The sequence below is a fragment of the Schistocerca serialis genome, chromosome 9, assembly GCF_023864345.2.
Source record: "Schistocerca serialis cubense isolate TAMUIC-IGC-003099 chromosome 9, iqSchSeri2.2, whole genome shotgun sequence".
Taxonomy (NCBI): Eukaryota; Metazoa; Arthropoda; class Insecta; order Orthoptera; family Acrididae; genus Schistocerca; species Schistocerca serialis.
In genome coordinates this window covers 281,422,137-281,436,429 of record NC_064646.1, presented here as the reverse complement: position 1 = coordinate 281,436,429, position 14,293 = coordinate 281,422,137, and the positions used below count along the sequence as shown (strand labels likewise).

At 44.0% G+C, this 14,293-nt stretch overlaps 1 protein-coding gene across 1 annotated transcript in view; it reads right to left on the bottom strand.

Moving 5' to 3' along the window:
- Positions 1-11,298: 11,298 nt before the first annotated feature.
- Positions 11,299-14,293, bottom strand: part of LOC126419549 (alpha-tocopherol transfer protein-like) — a 35,987-nt gene continuing 32,992 nt past the window's right edge. The window contains exon 6 of the mRNA XM_050086739.1: positions 11,299-11,450. Within this exon, the coding sequence (XP_049942696.1) occupies positions 11,299-11,450 (152 nt within the window). The remainder of the gene's footprint in view (positions 11,451-14,293) is intronic.

The window sequence follows — 14,293 nt, the reverse complement described above, 5'->3', positions numbered from 1 at the left end:
AACCACTTTCCATTATTCATTATGCCTATTTAGACCGACCGATGAGGGAATGTGAACAATGCGAAACCCGGGGCCCCGTGCGCGGGAAGCGAGAACGCTACCGCAAGACCACGAGCTGCGGACCTTTTTAGGTTATAAGTACTTTAAATTTAACTAGGGTTTGATAATAGCAACCAAAACATATTAATATGGAACATGGTTGTGAAGATTTTGAATATGTTTTTATCAGCTGAATAACCTACCTTTACATTTTAATACCTAGTAACATCACGCATGTGTTAACATTTAACCATTTTAAGCTGACTGGACTATGCTGATATCCCCTAGCTTTTTAAGCCACCGAAGGAACATTTTACGTTGGACGACCTCAGGCCGTGATACTAGATTGTAACCAGACCATAGTTTGATAGTATACAGGGTATTCGGCAATTCCTTACAAACTGTTAGGGCGTAGAGAAGGGACTTCAGGTAATATTGCGAATTGGAACGTATGTTCGGAAATGTACCGTTTCCGTGCTACAACCATTCTGTAAACATGTTGGCAACACGTCGACTTTTGCAAGTAATTCATTAGGCATGACGCAAGCACATTATTTGCCTTACAGCTCCACTCATTAATAACCGTAGAAACAAAAAGGAAACGTGGTGCAGCATGGCTCTTTCCAGTTCGGGTGTGTAACTATTCCTTGGAGCACTGCAGGCACGCCTGCTTACGGTGAAGGGAGCCCTTTGTCGAAGCCGTTGCGTAACTGTGGCGAAAAGGGTATGCGATGGAGTCGGACATTGTGGATAACCACATCACTACCCTGTTGCATACCTACCTAGCAAACATGTTTTCAAACGCCCGTAGTATGGAAACGGTATGTTTCCGGGCATGGATGCCTATTTAAAATATTCTGTACTAACTCCTCTCTACAAAACCTATGAGTTTGTAAAGAGGAATTTCCGGACACTCTGTATTGATCGTTACACACCCATTAAAATAAGTTCTGAGAGTTCCGGAACCTGTACAGAAAATGGGAATAGAGATCAACATAAACATCATTTCTGCCCTCTTTATTGCTCATGAAATTCACACATTGCATGTTGTACCACCATACAGCGAGATCTTCGGAGGCGGTGGTACACATTGCTGTACATACTGTTACCTTTAATACCCAGTAGCACGTCCTCTTGCATTGGTGCATGTCTGTGTTCGTCGTGGCATACTATTCACATGTTCATCAAGGCGCTGTTGGCCCACATTGTTCCACTCCTCAACGGCGATTCGGCGTCGATCCCTTAGAGTGGTTGGTGGGTAATGTCGCCCATAAACAGCCCTTTTCAATCTATCCTAGGCATTTTGTAAGTAGGTTGTTTAGGTTTTTATGTTGGTAACGCCACGTAGCGCTCTGTATGAAAATCACTATCTGTGCTGTGTGCAGTCTGTGGCTGGTTTGCATTGTTGGAATATTCTCTATTGTAGTGTTGGGCAGCTGGATGTGAACAGCGCATAGCGTTGCGCAGTTGGAGGTGAGCCGCCAGCGGTGGTGGATGTGGGGAGAGAGACGGCAGAGTTTTGAGAGCGGACGATCTGGACGTGAGTCCATCAGAAAAAGGAAATTTGTAAGACTGGATGTTATGAACTGATATATATATTATGACTTTTGAACACTATTAAGGTAAATGCATTGTTTGTTCTCCATCAAAATCTTTCATTTGCTAACTATGCCTATCAGTAGTTAGTGCCTTCAGTAATTAGAATCTTTTATTTAGCTGGCAGTATTGGCGCACGCCGTATTGCAGTAGTCTGAGTAACGAAGATTTTTGTGAGGTAAGTGATTCATGAAAGGTGTAGGTTATTGTTAGTCAGGGCCATTCTTTTGTAGGGATTATTGAAAGTCAGATTGCGTTGCGCTAAAAAAAAATTGTGTGTCAGTTTAGTGTTGATCAGAACAAGTACAGAGAGAAATGTCTGAGTACGTTGAGTTCTGCTCAGCTGTTTGAAAATCAAATAACGTAGAGGTTTTCCAGCACTGTCATTTATAAATTTTTCTAAGGGGATGTTTCAATTTTCGATAGGTTTCATGTCTGGAGAACAAGTTGGCCACTCCAGTCGTTATTCTGAAGGAAGTCATTCACAAGATGTGCACAATGAGGACGCGAATTGTCGACCATGAAGACGAATGCCTCGCCAGAATGCTGCCGATATGGTTGCATTATCGGTCGGAGGATGGCATTCACATATAGTACAGCCGTTACGGCGCCTTCCATGACCATCACCGGCGTACGTCGGCCCCACATAATGACACCCTGAAAAGCAGGGAAGCTCCACCTTGCTGCACTCGCTGGACAGTGTGTCTAAGGCATTCGGCCTGCTAAGGTCGCAGGTTCAAATCCTGCCTCGGGCATGGATGTGTGTGATGTTCTTAGGTTAGTTAGGTTTAAGTAGTTCTAAGTTCTAGGGGACTGATGACCACAGATGTTAAGTCCCATAGTGCTCAGAGCCATTTGAACCATTTTGAGCCATTCAGCCTGACCGCGGTGCCTCCTAACACATCTCCGACGATTGTCTGGTTGAAGGCATATGCGACACTCACCGGTGAAGAGAACGTGATGCCGATCCTGAGCGGTCCATTCTGCGTGTTGTTGGGCCCATCTGTACCGCGTTGCATGGTGTCGTGGTTGTAAAGTTAGACCTCATGTGGACGTCGTGAGTGAAGTTGCGCATCATGCAGCCTATTGCACATAGTTTGAGTCATAACACGACGTTCTGTGGATGCACAAATCATTATTCGACATGGTGGCGTTGCTGTCAGGGTTCCTCTGAGCCATAATCCGTAGGTAGCGGTCATCCACTGCAGTAGTAGCCCTTGAGCGGCCTGAGCGAGGCATGTCATCGACAGTTCCTGTCTCTCTGCGTCTCCTACATGTCCGAACAACATCGCTTTGGTTCACTCCGAGACGCCTGGACACTTCCCTTGTTGAGAGCCCTTCCTGACATAAAGTAACAATGCAGGCGCGATCGAACGGCCGTGTGGGCATGGTTGAACTGCAGACAATACGAGCCATATACCTCCTTGCTGGTGGAAAGACTGAAACTGATCGGCTGTCGGCCCCCCTCCGTCTAATAGGCGCTGCTCATGGATGGTTGTTTACATCTTTGGGCGGGTTTAGTGACATCTCTGAACAGTCAAAGGAACTGTGTCTGTGATGCAATATCCACAGTCAGCGTCTATCTTCGGGAGTTCTGGGAACTGGAGTGCTGCATAACTTCTTTTGATGTGTATATAAATCTCGCACCCTGTCACTTCATTGCTGCACGAAACTGCTACTGTTCACAACTTTTATAAATTTAGATATTTTATGAGGTACTCTGTCATACATACTATTACTCGATTCATCATGTGACGTCGTTTTAACAGCTGGTAGCATATTTTTACGTTAGACCACCTGTCATCTATGATACAAGGTTATAAACTGTCCATCGTTTCATTACATATTATGTAACTGTGTAAATTTTTTACACCATGTCATTTCTCTGCTGTTGCAAGCAACTTTTACAACTTTTTACCTTTCCTTCTTACTGCTATCATTTTTATTTAGTTAATAGGGACATATCGTCTTGTTTTCTTATTTTATCCGCTTGAAACAACTCTCGAAGTTATATATTTTAATTATTTTGCATCCGAATACAATATAGAAATTTCCTTCTCCCTGTCCTTAATACTACGACACATTGCAGGCGCATTAATAGCTTCAGCACGCTGTTCACACTGCAGTCTTTTGTTAACATTTAGAACCTCTAACATGCCAGTCTATATAGATATGTCACATATACATCTGCAACACATGTATCAATATATGGTTCAAATTGCCCTGAGCACTATGAGACTTAACGTCTGAGGTCATCAGTCCCCTAGAACTTAGTACTACTTAAACCTAACCAACCTAACGACACCACACTCATCCATACCCGAGGCAGGATTGGAACCTTCGACCGTAGCGGTCGCGCGGTTCCAGACTGTAACGCCTAGAACCGATGGGCCACTCCGGCCGGCATCGATATATGAACACACTTATGTAAATACTGCTAAATATTTGCTTTTGATAATATGAGATTTTAAGAAACGATCGAGAAGATGGAAGAGGAGAGCTCGCCACTAACAGATTCGCTTTCATGAAGACTTCCTCCAGGTCTCGTCGAGCGAATTGCTGCGGTAGTGAAAACAAGAATAGGTCAATTGTATTTCGTCGATATATAAACCTCCTTGTCGAAGAATAAGAACATATTTGTGGAATAATCTCTTCAGACAGTTGTCACTTCCATTCCTGCTACGTGGAAATAACGCACATCAACATTTGTGGGTGTATGAAATGAATGACGCACGTGGAACCGAACTATTAGGAAATGTAGACGGCAACAATTGAATAATACTGAATAGTCTATCGGTAACAATAATTGATTTACCACTATGAAAATGGTCAGTTGTTGATAATACATTACGGTCGCCTTGTTTTTCACTTTAAATGTGTGTGAATTCCTAAGGGATCGCACTACTGAGGTCATCGGTCCTTAGACTTGGCTCTGAGCACTATCGGACTTAATATCTGTGGTCATCAGTCCCCTAGAACTAAGAACTACTTAAACGTAACTAACCTAAGGACAGCACACAACACCTAGTCATCACGAGGCAGAGAAAATCCCTGACCCCGTCGGGAATCGAACCCGGGAACCCGGGCGTGGGAAGCGAGAACGCTACCTCAAGAACCACGAGCTGCGGACTCCTTAGACTTACACACTACTTAAACTAACTTATGCTAAGAACAACACACACACCCATGCCCGAGGGAGGACTCGAACCACCAGCGGGAGGGACGCGCAATCCGTGACATGGCGCCTCAAACCGCGCGGCTACTCCGCGCGGCGTCTCTCATTTGACAACTACTGTAGCGTGAAAATTCGTGTCCTGGGCTCCGGTCACTCTTCGACTAAACTGAAACTGAGTATTTTCAGTAAAATTTTAGTAGTTTAGTAGTGCAACAACGCGGAAACAAATCGAATCTGAAAAAGCATGTTGATCGTAATATACACTCCTGGAAATGGAAAAAAGAACACATTGACACCGGTGTGTCAGACCCACCATACTTGCTCTGGACACTGCGAGAGGGCTGTACAAGCAATGATCACACGCACGGCACAGCGGACACACCAGGAACCGTGGTGTTGGCCGTCGAATGGCGCTAGCTGCGCAGCATTTGTGCACCGCCGCCGTCAGTGTCAGCCAGTTTGCCGTGGCATACGGAGCTCCATCGCAGTCTTTAACACTGGTAGCATGCCGCGACAGCGTGGACGTGAACCGTATGTGCAGTTGACGGACTTTGAGCGAGGGCGTATAGTGGGCATGCGGGAGGCCGGGTGGACGTACCGCCGAATTGCTCAACACGTGGGGCGTGAGGTCTCCACAGTACATCGATGTTGTCGCCAGTGGTCGGCGGAAGGTGCACGTGCCCGTCGACCTGGGACCGGACCGCAGCGACGCACGGATGCACGCCAAGACCGTAGGATCCTACGCAGTGCCGTAGGGGACCGCACCGCCACTTCCCAGCAAATTAGGGACACTGTTGCTCCTGGGGTATCGGCGAGGACCATTCGCAACCGTCTCCATGAAGCTGGGCTACGGTCTCGCACACCGTTAGGCCGTCTTCCGCTCACGCCCCAACATCGTGCAGCCCGCCTCCAGTGGTGTCGCGACAGGCGTGAATGGAGGGACGAATGGAGACGTGTCGTCTTCAGCGATGAGAGTCGCTTCTGCCTTGGTGCCAATGATGGTCGTATGCGTGTTTGGCGCCGTGCAGGTGAGCGCCACAATCAGGACTGCATACGACCGAGGCACACAGGGCCAACACCCGGCATCATGGTGTGGGGAGCGATCTCCTACACTGGCCGTACACCACTGGTGATCGTCGAAGGGACACTGAATAGTGCACGGTACATCCAAACCGTCATCGAACCCATCGTTCTACCATTCCTAGACCGGCAAGGGAACTTGCTGTTCCAACGGGACAGTGCACGTCCGCATGTATCCCGTGCCACCCAACGTGCTCTAGAAGGTGTAAGTCAACTACCCTGGCCAGAAAGATCTCCGGATCTGTCCCCCATTGAGCATGTTTGGGACTGGATGAAGCGTCGTCTCACGCGGTCTGCACGTCCAGCACGAACGCTGGTCCAACTGAGGCGCCAGGTGGAAATGGCATGGCAAGCCGTTCCACAGGACTACATCCAGCATCTCTACGATCGTCTCCATGGGAGAACAGCAGCCTGCATTGCTGCGAAAGGTGGATATACACTGTACTAGTGCCGACATTGTGCATGCTCTGTTGCCTGTGTCTATGTGCCTGTGGTTCTGTCAGTGTGATCATGTGATGTATCTGACCCCAGGAATGTGTCAATAAAGTTTCCCCTTCCTGGGACAATGAATTCACGGTGTTCTTATTTCAATTTCCAGGAGTGTACTTACATTAAAAAAAAAATTACACTGGTTGGACGTAAGACAAAATTTCAGAAAAAAATATTATTCGTTCCTTGATATTATAATTAGTGCTGCAATATATTTCATTCCACAGAATACAGGAAAAATGAGAACTAACCACCTCCCAACGGTTCAGTGGAATCAGGACGTTGAAGACCAATAGGTCGAAGGCGTCTAGCACTATCGGAGTGCGGGAAACATCACACGTTGCATAATTACTTGAAGCACAAACGCATTAAGGCCGAAATTAATCGGTATTTCTTTTTTAAAGGAAGCCTCCACGATAGCTTACTGTTCTTGGCTTGGGAACAGATCTCGTATAACGGACGTATGGAAGAAAGTAAAAGCTTTTCGCTGTCAACAACTACGTTCAGCTTTAATAACAGATAATACTTCGTGTTGGAAACCTTTGTAGGTAAAACAGCGCCACGAAGTGTGCCGGGTGAACCAGAAATGCATGCAGATTCCAAAAAACGTCCTTGTGTTGACTGCGTACACCTTTCGGTGGAAACCCCAACTGCCTTATTGCAAATATGGAATCAGCTACGTTGCCAGGATGAGCTGATTACAGACGGAAAAACACATGTTATTCCTATATTGAAGCCCAATGAAGATCCTTCAATTGCCGAATCTTTTAGACCAATAGCACTATCATTTTGTGAACGGAAAACTCTGGAAAGATTAGTAAAAAAGTTCCAGTTGGTGGCTGGAGTCAAGAACGCTCTACCAGTCTGAGTTTGGTTGCAGGAAAGGCAAAGCGACAGTATATAACTTAACACTGTTGTCTACTGGAAAGATTAGTAAAAAAGTTCCAGTTGGTGGCTGGAGTCAAGAACGCTCTACCAGTCTGAGTTTGGTTGCAGGAAAGGCAAAGCGACAGTAGATAACTTAACCCTGTTGTCTACTGGCATACTTAAAGCTTTTGAAGAAAGATTATTTGCTGCATTCTTGGATACTTATCAAGCATATGACTGAGTGCAGATAAATAAATTATCCCCAAAACGGGAGCCGTCAGCTGTGGCCGAGCGGTTCTAGGCGCTTCAGTCCGGAACCGCGCTGCTGCTACCGTCGCAGGTTCAAATCCTACCTCGGCCATGGATGTGTATGATTTCCTCAGGTTAGTTAGGCTTAAGCAATCTATGGGACTGATGACCTCAGGTGTTAAGTCACATAGTGCTTACAGCCATTTTGAACCCAAAACGGGATAGGGAAATGCCAGCAAAGTTCATAAAAGGAATTTGCAGTCAGATTCAAAGACAAAAATAGTTGCCCTGACATTATTTAATATTGCTCTATCACAGGGTTCAGTTCCTAATTGCTATAATTTATACACTACATCTCAAAACTTATTCTTCCGCCCACGAAAATACTATAATATGCGGACGGCATCTGTATATATTCCTGAAGGGAGAACTTGCATCACATGGTAGTGGAAGTAGATAAGGCAATTACGTGCACAAGTGACTGGCTCTCTCCCGATGGATTAGAAACGACTGAAAAACCCGTAGCAATAATCTTCACGAGGTAGCATATCAATTATGTTTCAGTCAACATGATCTCAGATTCACAACCTATCCCAATAAAATCGCATACTGAATTCCCTGGATTGAGTGGGTATACTTTGCTCTATTGGTTTCCCGTACGGTCAGAGCTGATAGTTGGCTTTCAACTACGAAAATGAGCACTTAAATGTCAATAGTTTCTATGATTACTACTGTATTCAGTGCACATTCTGCTCGCCTTCACAACTAGTGGATGCATTTATGTTGACACGAGTAGTTACGAATTTTACATTGTCCTTTTAACAGATGTTTAGTGTACGTCAGTAAGCCACCATAAACTTTTTGCATCTTTGTTCTGTCTTTTTGCAGACAACACTTTAGAATGTCATTGGACACGTATTCGGGAGGACGATGGTTCAGATCCGCGACCAACTATCAATATTTAGCTTTATCGTGGTTCCCCTAAATCACTACATGCAAATGCCGGGATGGTTCCTTTAAAAGGGTGCGACCTATTTCTTTTGACTTAACAGCGAGCGTGCGATCGAACTGTAATTACATGGTTGTCGACAGGGCGTTAAACCCTTATCTTCCTTCCTTCCTGCCTTCCTCGAGAATGGCCTGTGAGGCCAACATAGGCCAGTTGTGCGTAACTGAATAAAGTAAGTATCTGTAACCGACAGGTGAAGTACAGCCTTCACCATGTGTTTCTACACAAGAATACTGAGAGTTAGATCGGTAGATCGAGTAACTAATGATGACGTACTAAATAAATTGGAGAATAAAAAAAAATTGTGGCAATGCTTGCTTAAAAGAAGTGAGTGGTGTTGATAGGATACATTCTGAGGCATCATATAGTTAGCAAAAAAGAAAAAAAAATGGTTCAAATGGCTCTGAGCACTACGGGACTTAACTTCTAAGGTCACCAGTCCCCTAGAACTTAGAACTACTTAAACCTAACTAACCTAAGGACATCACACACATCCACGCCCAAGGCAGGATTCGAACCTGCGACCGTAGCGGTCGCGCGGGTCCAGACTGTAGCGCCTAGAACCGCTCGGCCACCACGGCCGGCATATAGTTAGCTGTTTGGTAATGGAAAATAGTATGGGGGGTAAAATTGTGGACGGAGGTCATACTCGAATACACTAAGAAGTTCAAGTGGATATAGATTGCAGCTGTTATGCACATATCAAGAGTCTTGCGCAGGGTTGCGCAGGGTAGGCTATCGTGTACAGCTGCATCAAACCGGTCTTCGGAGAGAAGACCACCACAGCCGCAAGCGCGGCAGCGTCAACATCATCAACAAGCGTCGATATGTGTCTTCAATTGTTCTTTGCTTACGTGTGCATGTCTGTAAACGGTATTTACAGTACCATAGTGCCACTAGGGAACGTGGGTATTCCTAGCTGATGGCCCCTCATAGTTTCCTACGGATAATCAAACGATGAATTCCTTATACGTTGAAGAAAGCGTGTGTATCCTGATATATGGACGACCAACAAGGCCAACTTCTTGTTGAGCTTGCATAACGTCTATTGTTGATCACTCTGAAGGTGACGCACCTGCGAGCCTGTAACGGCGGGAAGCGGCCATTACGTGAGCAAGCAGATCCCGGGCAGAAAGTTTTTTAACCCGGAGCTAATTGCAGCCCGCAGCGCTGGGCTCGGTGAAGGTGAACCGTTCGCCGTCGGGAAAACCGCATCGCGGCAAGCAGAGCATTGGCACTGCCCGCTGTTCAAAAACCCGTACACCACACCGTGTGCGTTCAGTCTTGTTTGTGGTTCTCTGGCGATACACACGTTCTTTTCCTGTAGTAGTCTACGCTATGCCTGTGGATATTTGTGAACACAGTCCACTGAAGGATTCTGTCACACTCCGCTGGAGCACAGATGAACCGCCCGTGATTGAAACAGAGAACACGGGTCACACATGTTTAATAAAAAGAAAAAGTTCTATAACTGATCCACAGAGCTATCGCCGTATGTGATCACATCTATTTCTAGCAGACTTGTGGAACATATTCTGAGATGAAAAATTACATCAGACTTGGAATAATATCACTTTTTGGAAATCAATAGGAATTCCGAAAACATCGATCACGCAAAAGTTAATTCGCCCTCTTCGCACGTGATATCCTCTGTGTCACAGATGGAAAAACAAGTCTTAATCGGTATTAAGACTAGACGTTTAATCCAACACCTCGTCAACACCTTTAAAAAAATACGTTCTGTGGAATATTACCTAGCTTTTCAGGCTGGATAGAAAATCTCCTGACACGCACAGGATGCAGCAAATAATGTAGCATGGAAACGACCGATTTGGCGCAGTCGTGATATAACAGACTCGCATTCCACACAGCGGTGGACCTGATCACTGTCTAGCTGTCTAGATGTAGATTTTCCATGGCTTCCCTAAATCGCTTCATTAGAATTCCACGATGGTTCCTTTGGGAAACTCACGGCCTATTCCTTACTTCGTTCTCTCTAAATCTGAACTTCGGCTCCCGCCTATAATGGATGACCTCCGCATTATAGTGTCAGCTTGTGGATACATTGATTATTCAGGTTTACATGCCAGTTTAAAACGCAAACTAAAAGGAAGGGGACAAAATATATCAGCAGATTGGTTGGGGGGGGGGGGGGGGGGGGAGGGATGGTGTACGAGGTTGAGAAAGTCTGCGTTCCTCAGGATGCGGCTTCTCAACTCACCGATGGGAGAATAGAGTAGTATACAGGGAAAGGAAGAAGAAACACCCCGCGTATACAGAGTGAACCAGAAGTCCGGCGCCGTCAAACACATCGCAGTAGTCTTGAATCTGTAGATTTGCGCATCACTCTACGTTTTGCTATTGTACAGTTTGGTGATCACATGTTATAACATTTCGAATGAACTTTTGTGAAGGTATTTTCACGAAACAAAAGTGACTGGTGTAACAAACCTAATAAATCACAGTTATTACGATGCACAGGAAACCGTTGGTCCCTTATTTTGTCGGGGATTTTCGGTTCATACTGCACAGATGCTTAGTCAATAGGGCACTACCAAATACAAGCGATTCCCTAATGAACATACGAAAACACACCTATATGATAACGCACAATAGGTAAAGGAACGAGAATAGCAATGAGTTTAGGAAAGCTTATATTTTCAAGAGGATTTATGTTACTGTTTCGTTAGACATACATTGGCAGGAACCCGCAAATATACCACATGCTGTTCCTTATGCAATAGCAGAGCGTAAACGGTTGGACATTGACACAGGAAGCGCCCATCTTGTTCCGTCAGTCTACGGCGAGCTGCCGGAAGGATCCCTCGACACCGAACAGGTCGGTCTGCGTCTTGGGCTTTCCGGGCCGCTTCGACTCGTCAACTCCGTACTTGTCGTCCTCCTTGAAGAAGGCAGCGTTTCTCTCGATGCGGCTTCTCCACTCACCTGCAAAGAGGAGCAGCTTTTGGCATCATTGCGTTCATTTAGGACGAGGAATTAATGTTAGCTTACAAAATTTTTAAGTTCTTTTATTTATACCGGGTGATCAAAAAGCCAGTACAAATTTGAAAACTGAATAAATCACGGAATAATGTAGATAGAGAGGTACAAATTGACACACATGCTTGGAAAGACATGGGGTTTTATTAGAACAAAAAAAAAAAGTTCAAAAAATGTCCGACAGATGGCGCTTCATCTGATCAGAATAGCAATAATTAGCATAACAAAGTAAGACAAAGCAAAGATGATGTTCTTTACAAGAAATGCTCAATATGTCCACCATCATTCCTCAACAATAGCTGTAGCCGAGGAATAATGTTGTGAACAGAACTGTAAAGCATGTTCGGAGTTATGGTGAGGCATTGGCGTCGATGTTGTCTTTCAGCATCCCTAGAGATATCGATCGATCACGATACACTTGCGACTTCAGGTAACCCCAAAGCCAATAATCGCACGGACTGAGGTCTTGGGACCTCGGAGGCCAAGCATGACGAAAGTGGCAGCTGAACACACGATCATCACTAAGAGATCTTTCAAGCGTCTAGCAATACTTTTTTTGTTTTTGGTTCTAATAAAACCCCATGTCATTCAAAGCATGTGTGTCAATTTTTACCTCTCTATCTACATTATTTCATGGTTTATTTTTTCAAATCTATACCAACTTTATGATCACCCGGTATATTATTTGCATTCTCCACCTACAAATAGGTGAAAGCGATTGCTAGGATGCCTTTGTAATTAGGCTAAGTTTCTTTTCACAGTCACTACGTGGTCGTTATATAAGGCTCAATAGATTCCTTAATTTATATTGTTTCTACATATTTCGTAAGTAGCGTTTTACGGCATAGTTGACATCTTGAAGCGCCGGCCAGTTCAGATTTTTCAACTTAGTAACTCTTTCATATGGGTCAAACAAACGTGCGAACTAAATAAGAAACAGTGCAGCAATCAGCCGCAAATAATGTTTATTACATATCCATATTTCGGCCACTGTTTGGTCATCTTCAGTGTAGAAATGTAAGTCAAAACATTAAAACAACATAACTGCATATAGCACATAGCCCCAACTGGACTATTCATGTCAAATGTCTCTGTTATTCCACTGTGGACGTGGTAGAGCGGCTGGTCCAATATTTGACAAAGAAATTCGACAAACAGCCGCGCTGATTGAGAAGTTATTTTATTTTCGCTACCAGTTTCAGCAATTCATTATGCTATCTTCAGGCCCCATATGCAATCAAGCCTCCGACGGAAGCACCTGAGAATTCACGACATCCAGGAAAATATGCTTCCAGTACGTCAAAATCAATTATTTTTTTGAGAGTTGCATATAGGGACTGAAGATGGCTTAGTGAACTGCCGAAACTGGTACCGAAAATAAAATAAAGTAACCTCTCAATTTGTACGACTGTTTGGCGAATTTCTTCGATAAAAAATTAATCTAAAGGTTGAGAGTCTAAACTCACCCAACCTCTGACATAAATACTCCAACAAACAGTGAACATGGCCACACAGAGACCGTAATTTGGATATGCAATAAACATTATTTGCGACTGATTGCTGCACCATTTACTCCTTAAAATTAATACAGTCGCTTTGCACAGCTGTGACCGAATGTAATCAAACCTGATAAAACGTGTGAATATTCGCGTTGACCATCTTTCTGTCGGTTCAGTATTGGATGCTGGTCACACACACTTGAGCAATATTCAAGAATGGGTCTCAGGATTGTTTAGTAAGCAATCTCTTTTGTAGACTCCACCTGCTTTACCTACTTCACAGTTTCATTTAATATCTCTACGAATTTTTTCTCCCAAGTACTGGTGTCAATGAGTTGTACCAATAGTGAGTAGTTGATACTGAAATCTTAGGATACTGTAACTTCCATTTTTATAGGTGTAAAATATTACATTTCTGAATGTTTCAAGTAAGTTGCTGCTCTCTGTATCGCTTTGAAACATCATCGAGAACTGTCCGAATATTTGTGAAGGCTTCTCCTGGCAGTAATTCATTGAAGATAATTGCATCATTTGCAAAGTTTGCTATCGCTATTAATATTATGTCTGCAAGTTCATTAATGTACAACATGAACAACAAGTTTCTCAACATACTTTTCTGGAGCACGCCTGAAATTACGTCTGCTTTATGACTGTCTACCCAGGATAACATTTTGCGCCCTCCTTACGAAAATGTGCTCAATTAAGTAACAAATATTGTCTGATTCCCAGTATGACCGAACTTTAGTTAATATTATCTATTTGTGAGTCAAACATTTTTCGGAAGTCAAGAAATACTGCATGTTCCTGACTGCCTTGATCAATAATGTTAGACATGTCATCCGGGAAAAGCGTAAGTTGAATTTCAAGTGACTTGTGTTACCGTAATCCATACTGGTTAACACGGGGGAGGTCCTTCCGATAAAAAAAACATTATGTTTGAGCTCATAATACGTCTAAGACTCTACAACAGATTGATGTAAAATATATTGGAAAATAATTTTAGAATTATGACAGTTATTTCTACTACGTTTCTTGTAGAAACGTCCCCCCTTCCAACTACTGGGCAACCGTTTTCGATCGAGGGATCTACGGTAGACTATAGTTAAAAGTGAGGCTAATTCAGAAGCGTATTCTGCATAGAATCTGATAGGGATTCCATCGGTACCTGAAGCATTGCTCAGTTTTAACGATTTCAGATGTTTCTCAATGCCACTGACACTAATATCTGAATATGGATTTTCCTTTGTAAAGGTACATTTGAAAACCAAGTGACAACAGTGGATGTCTCGA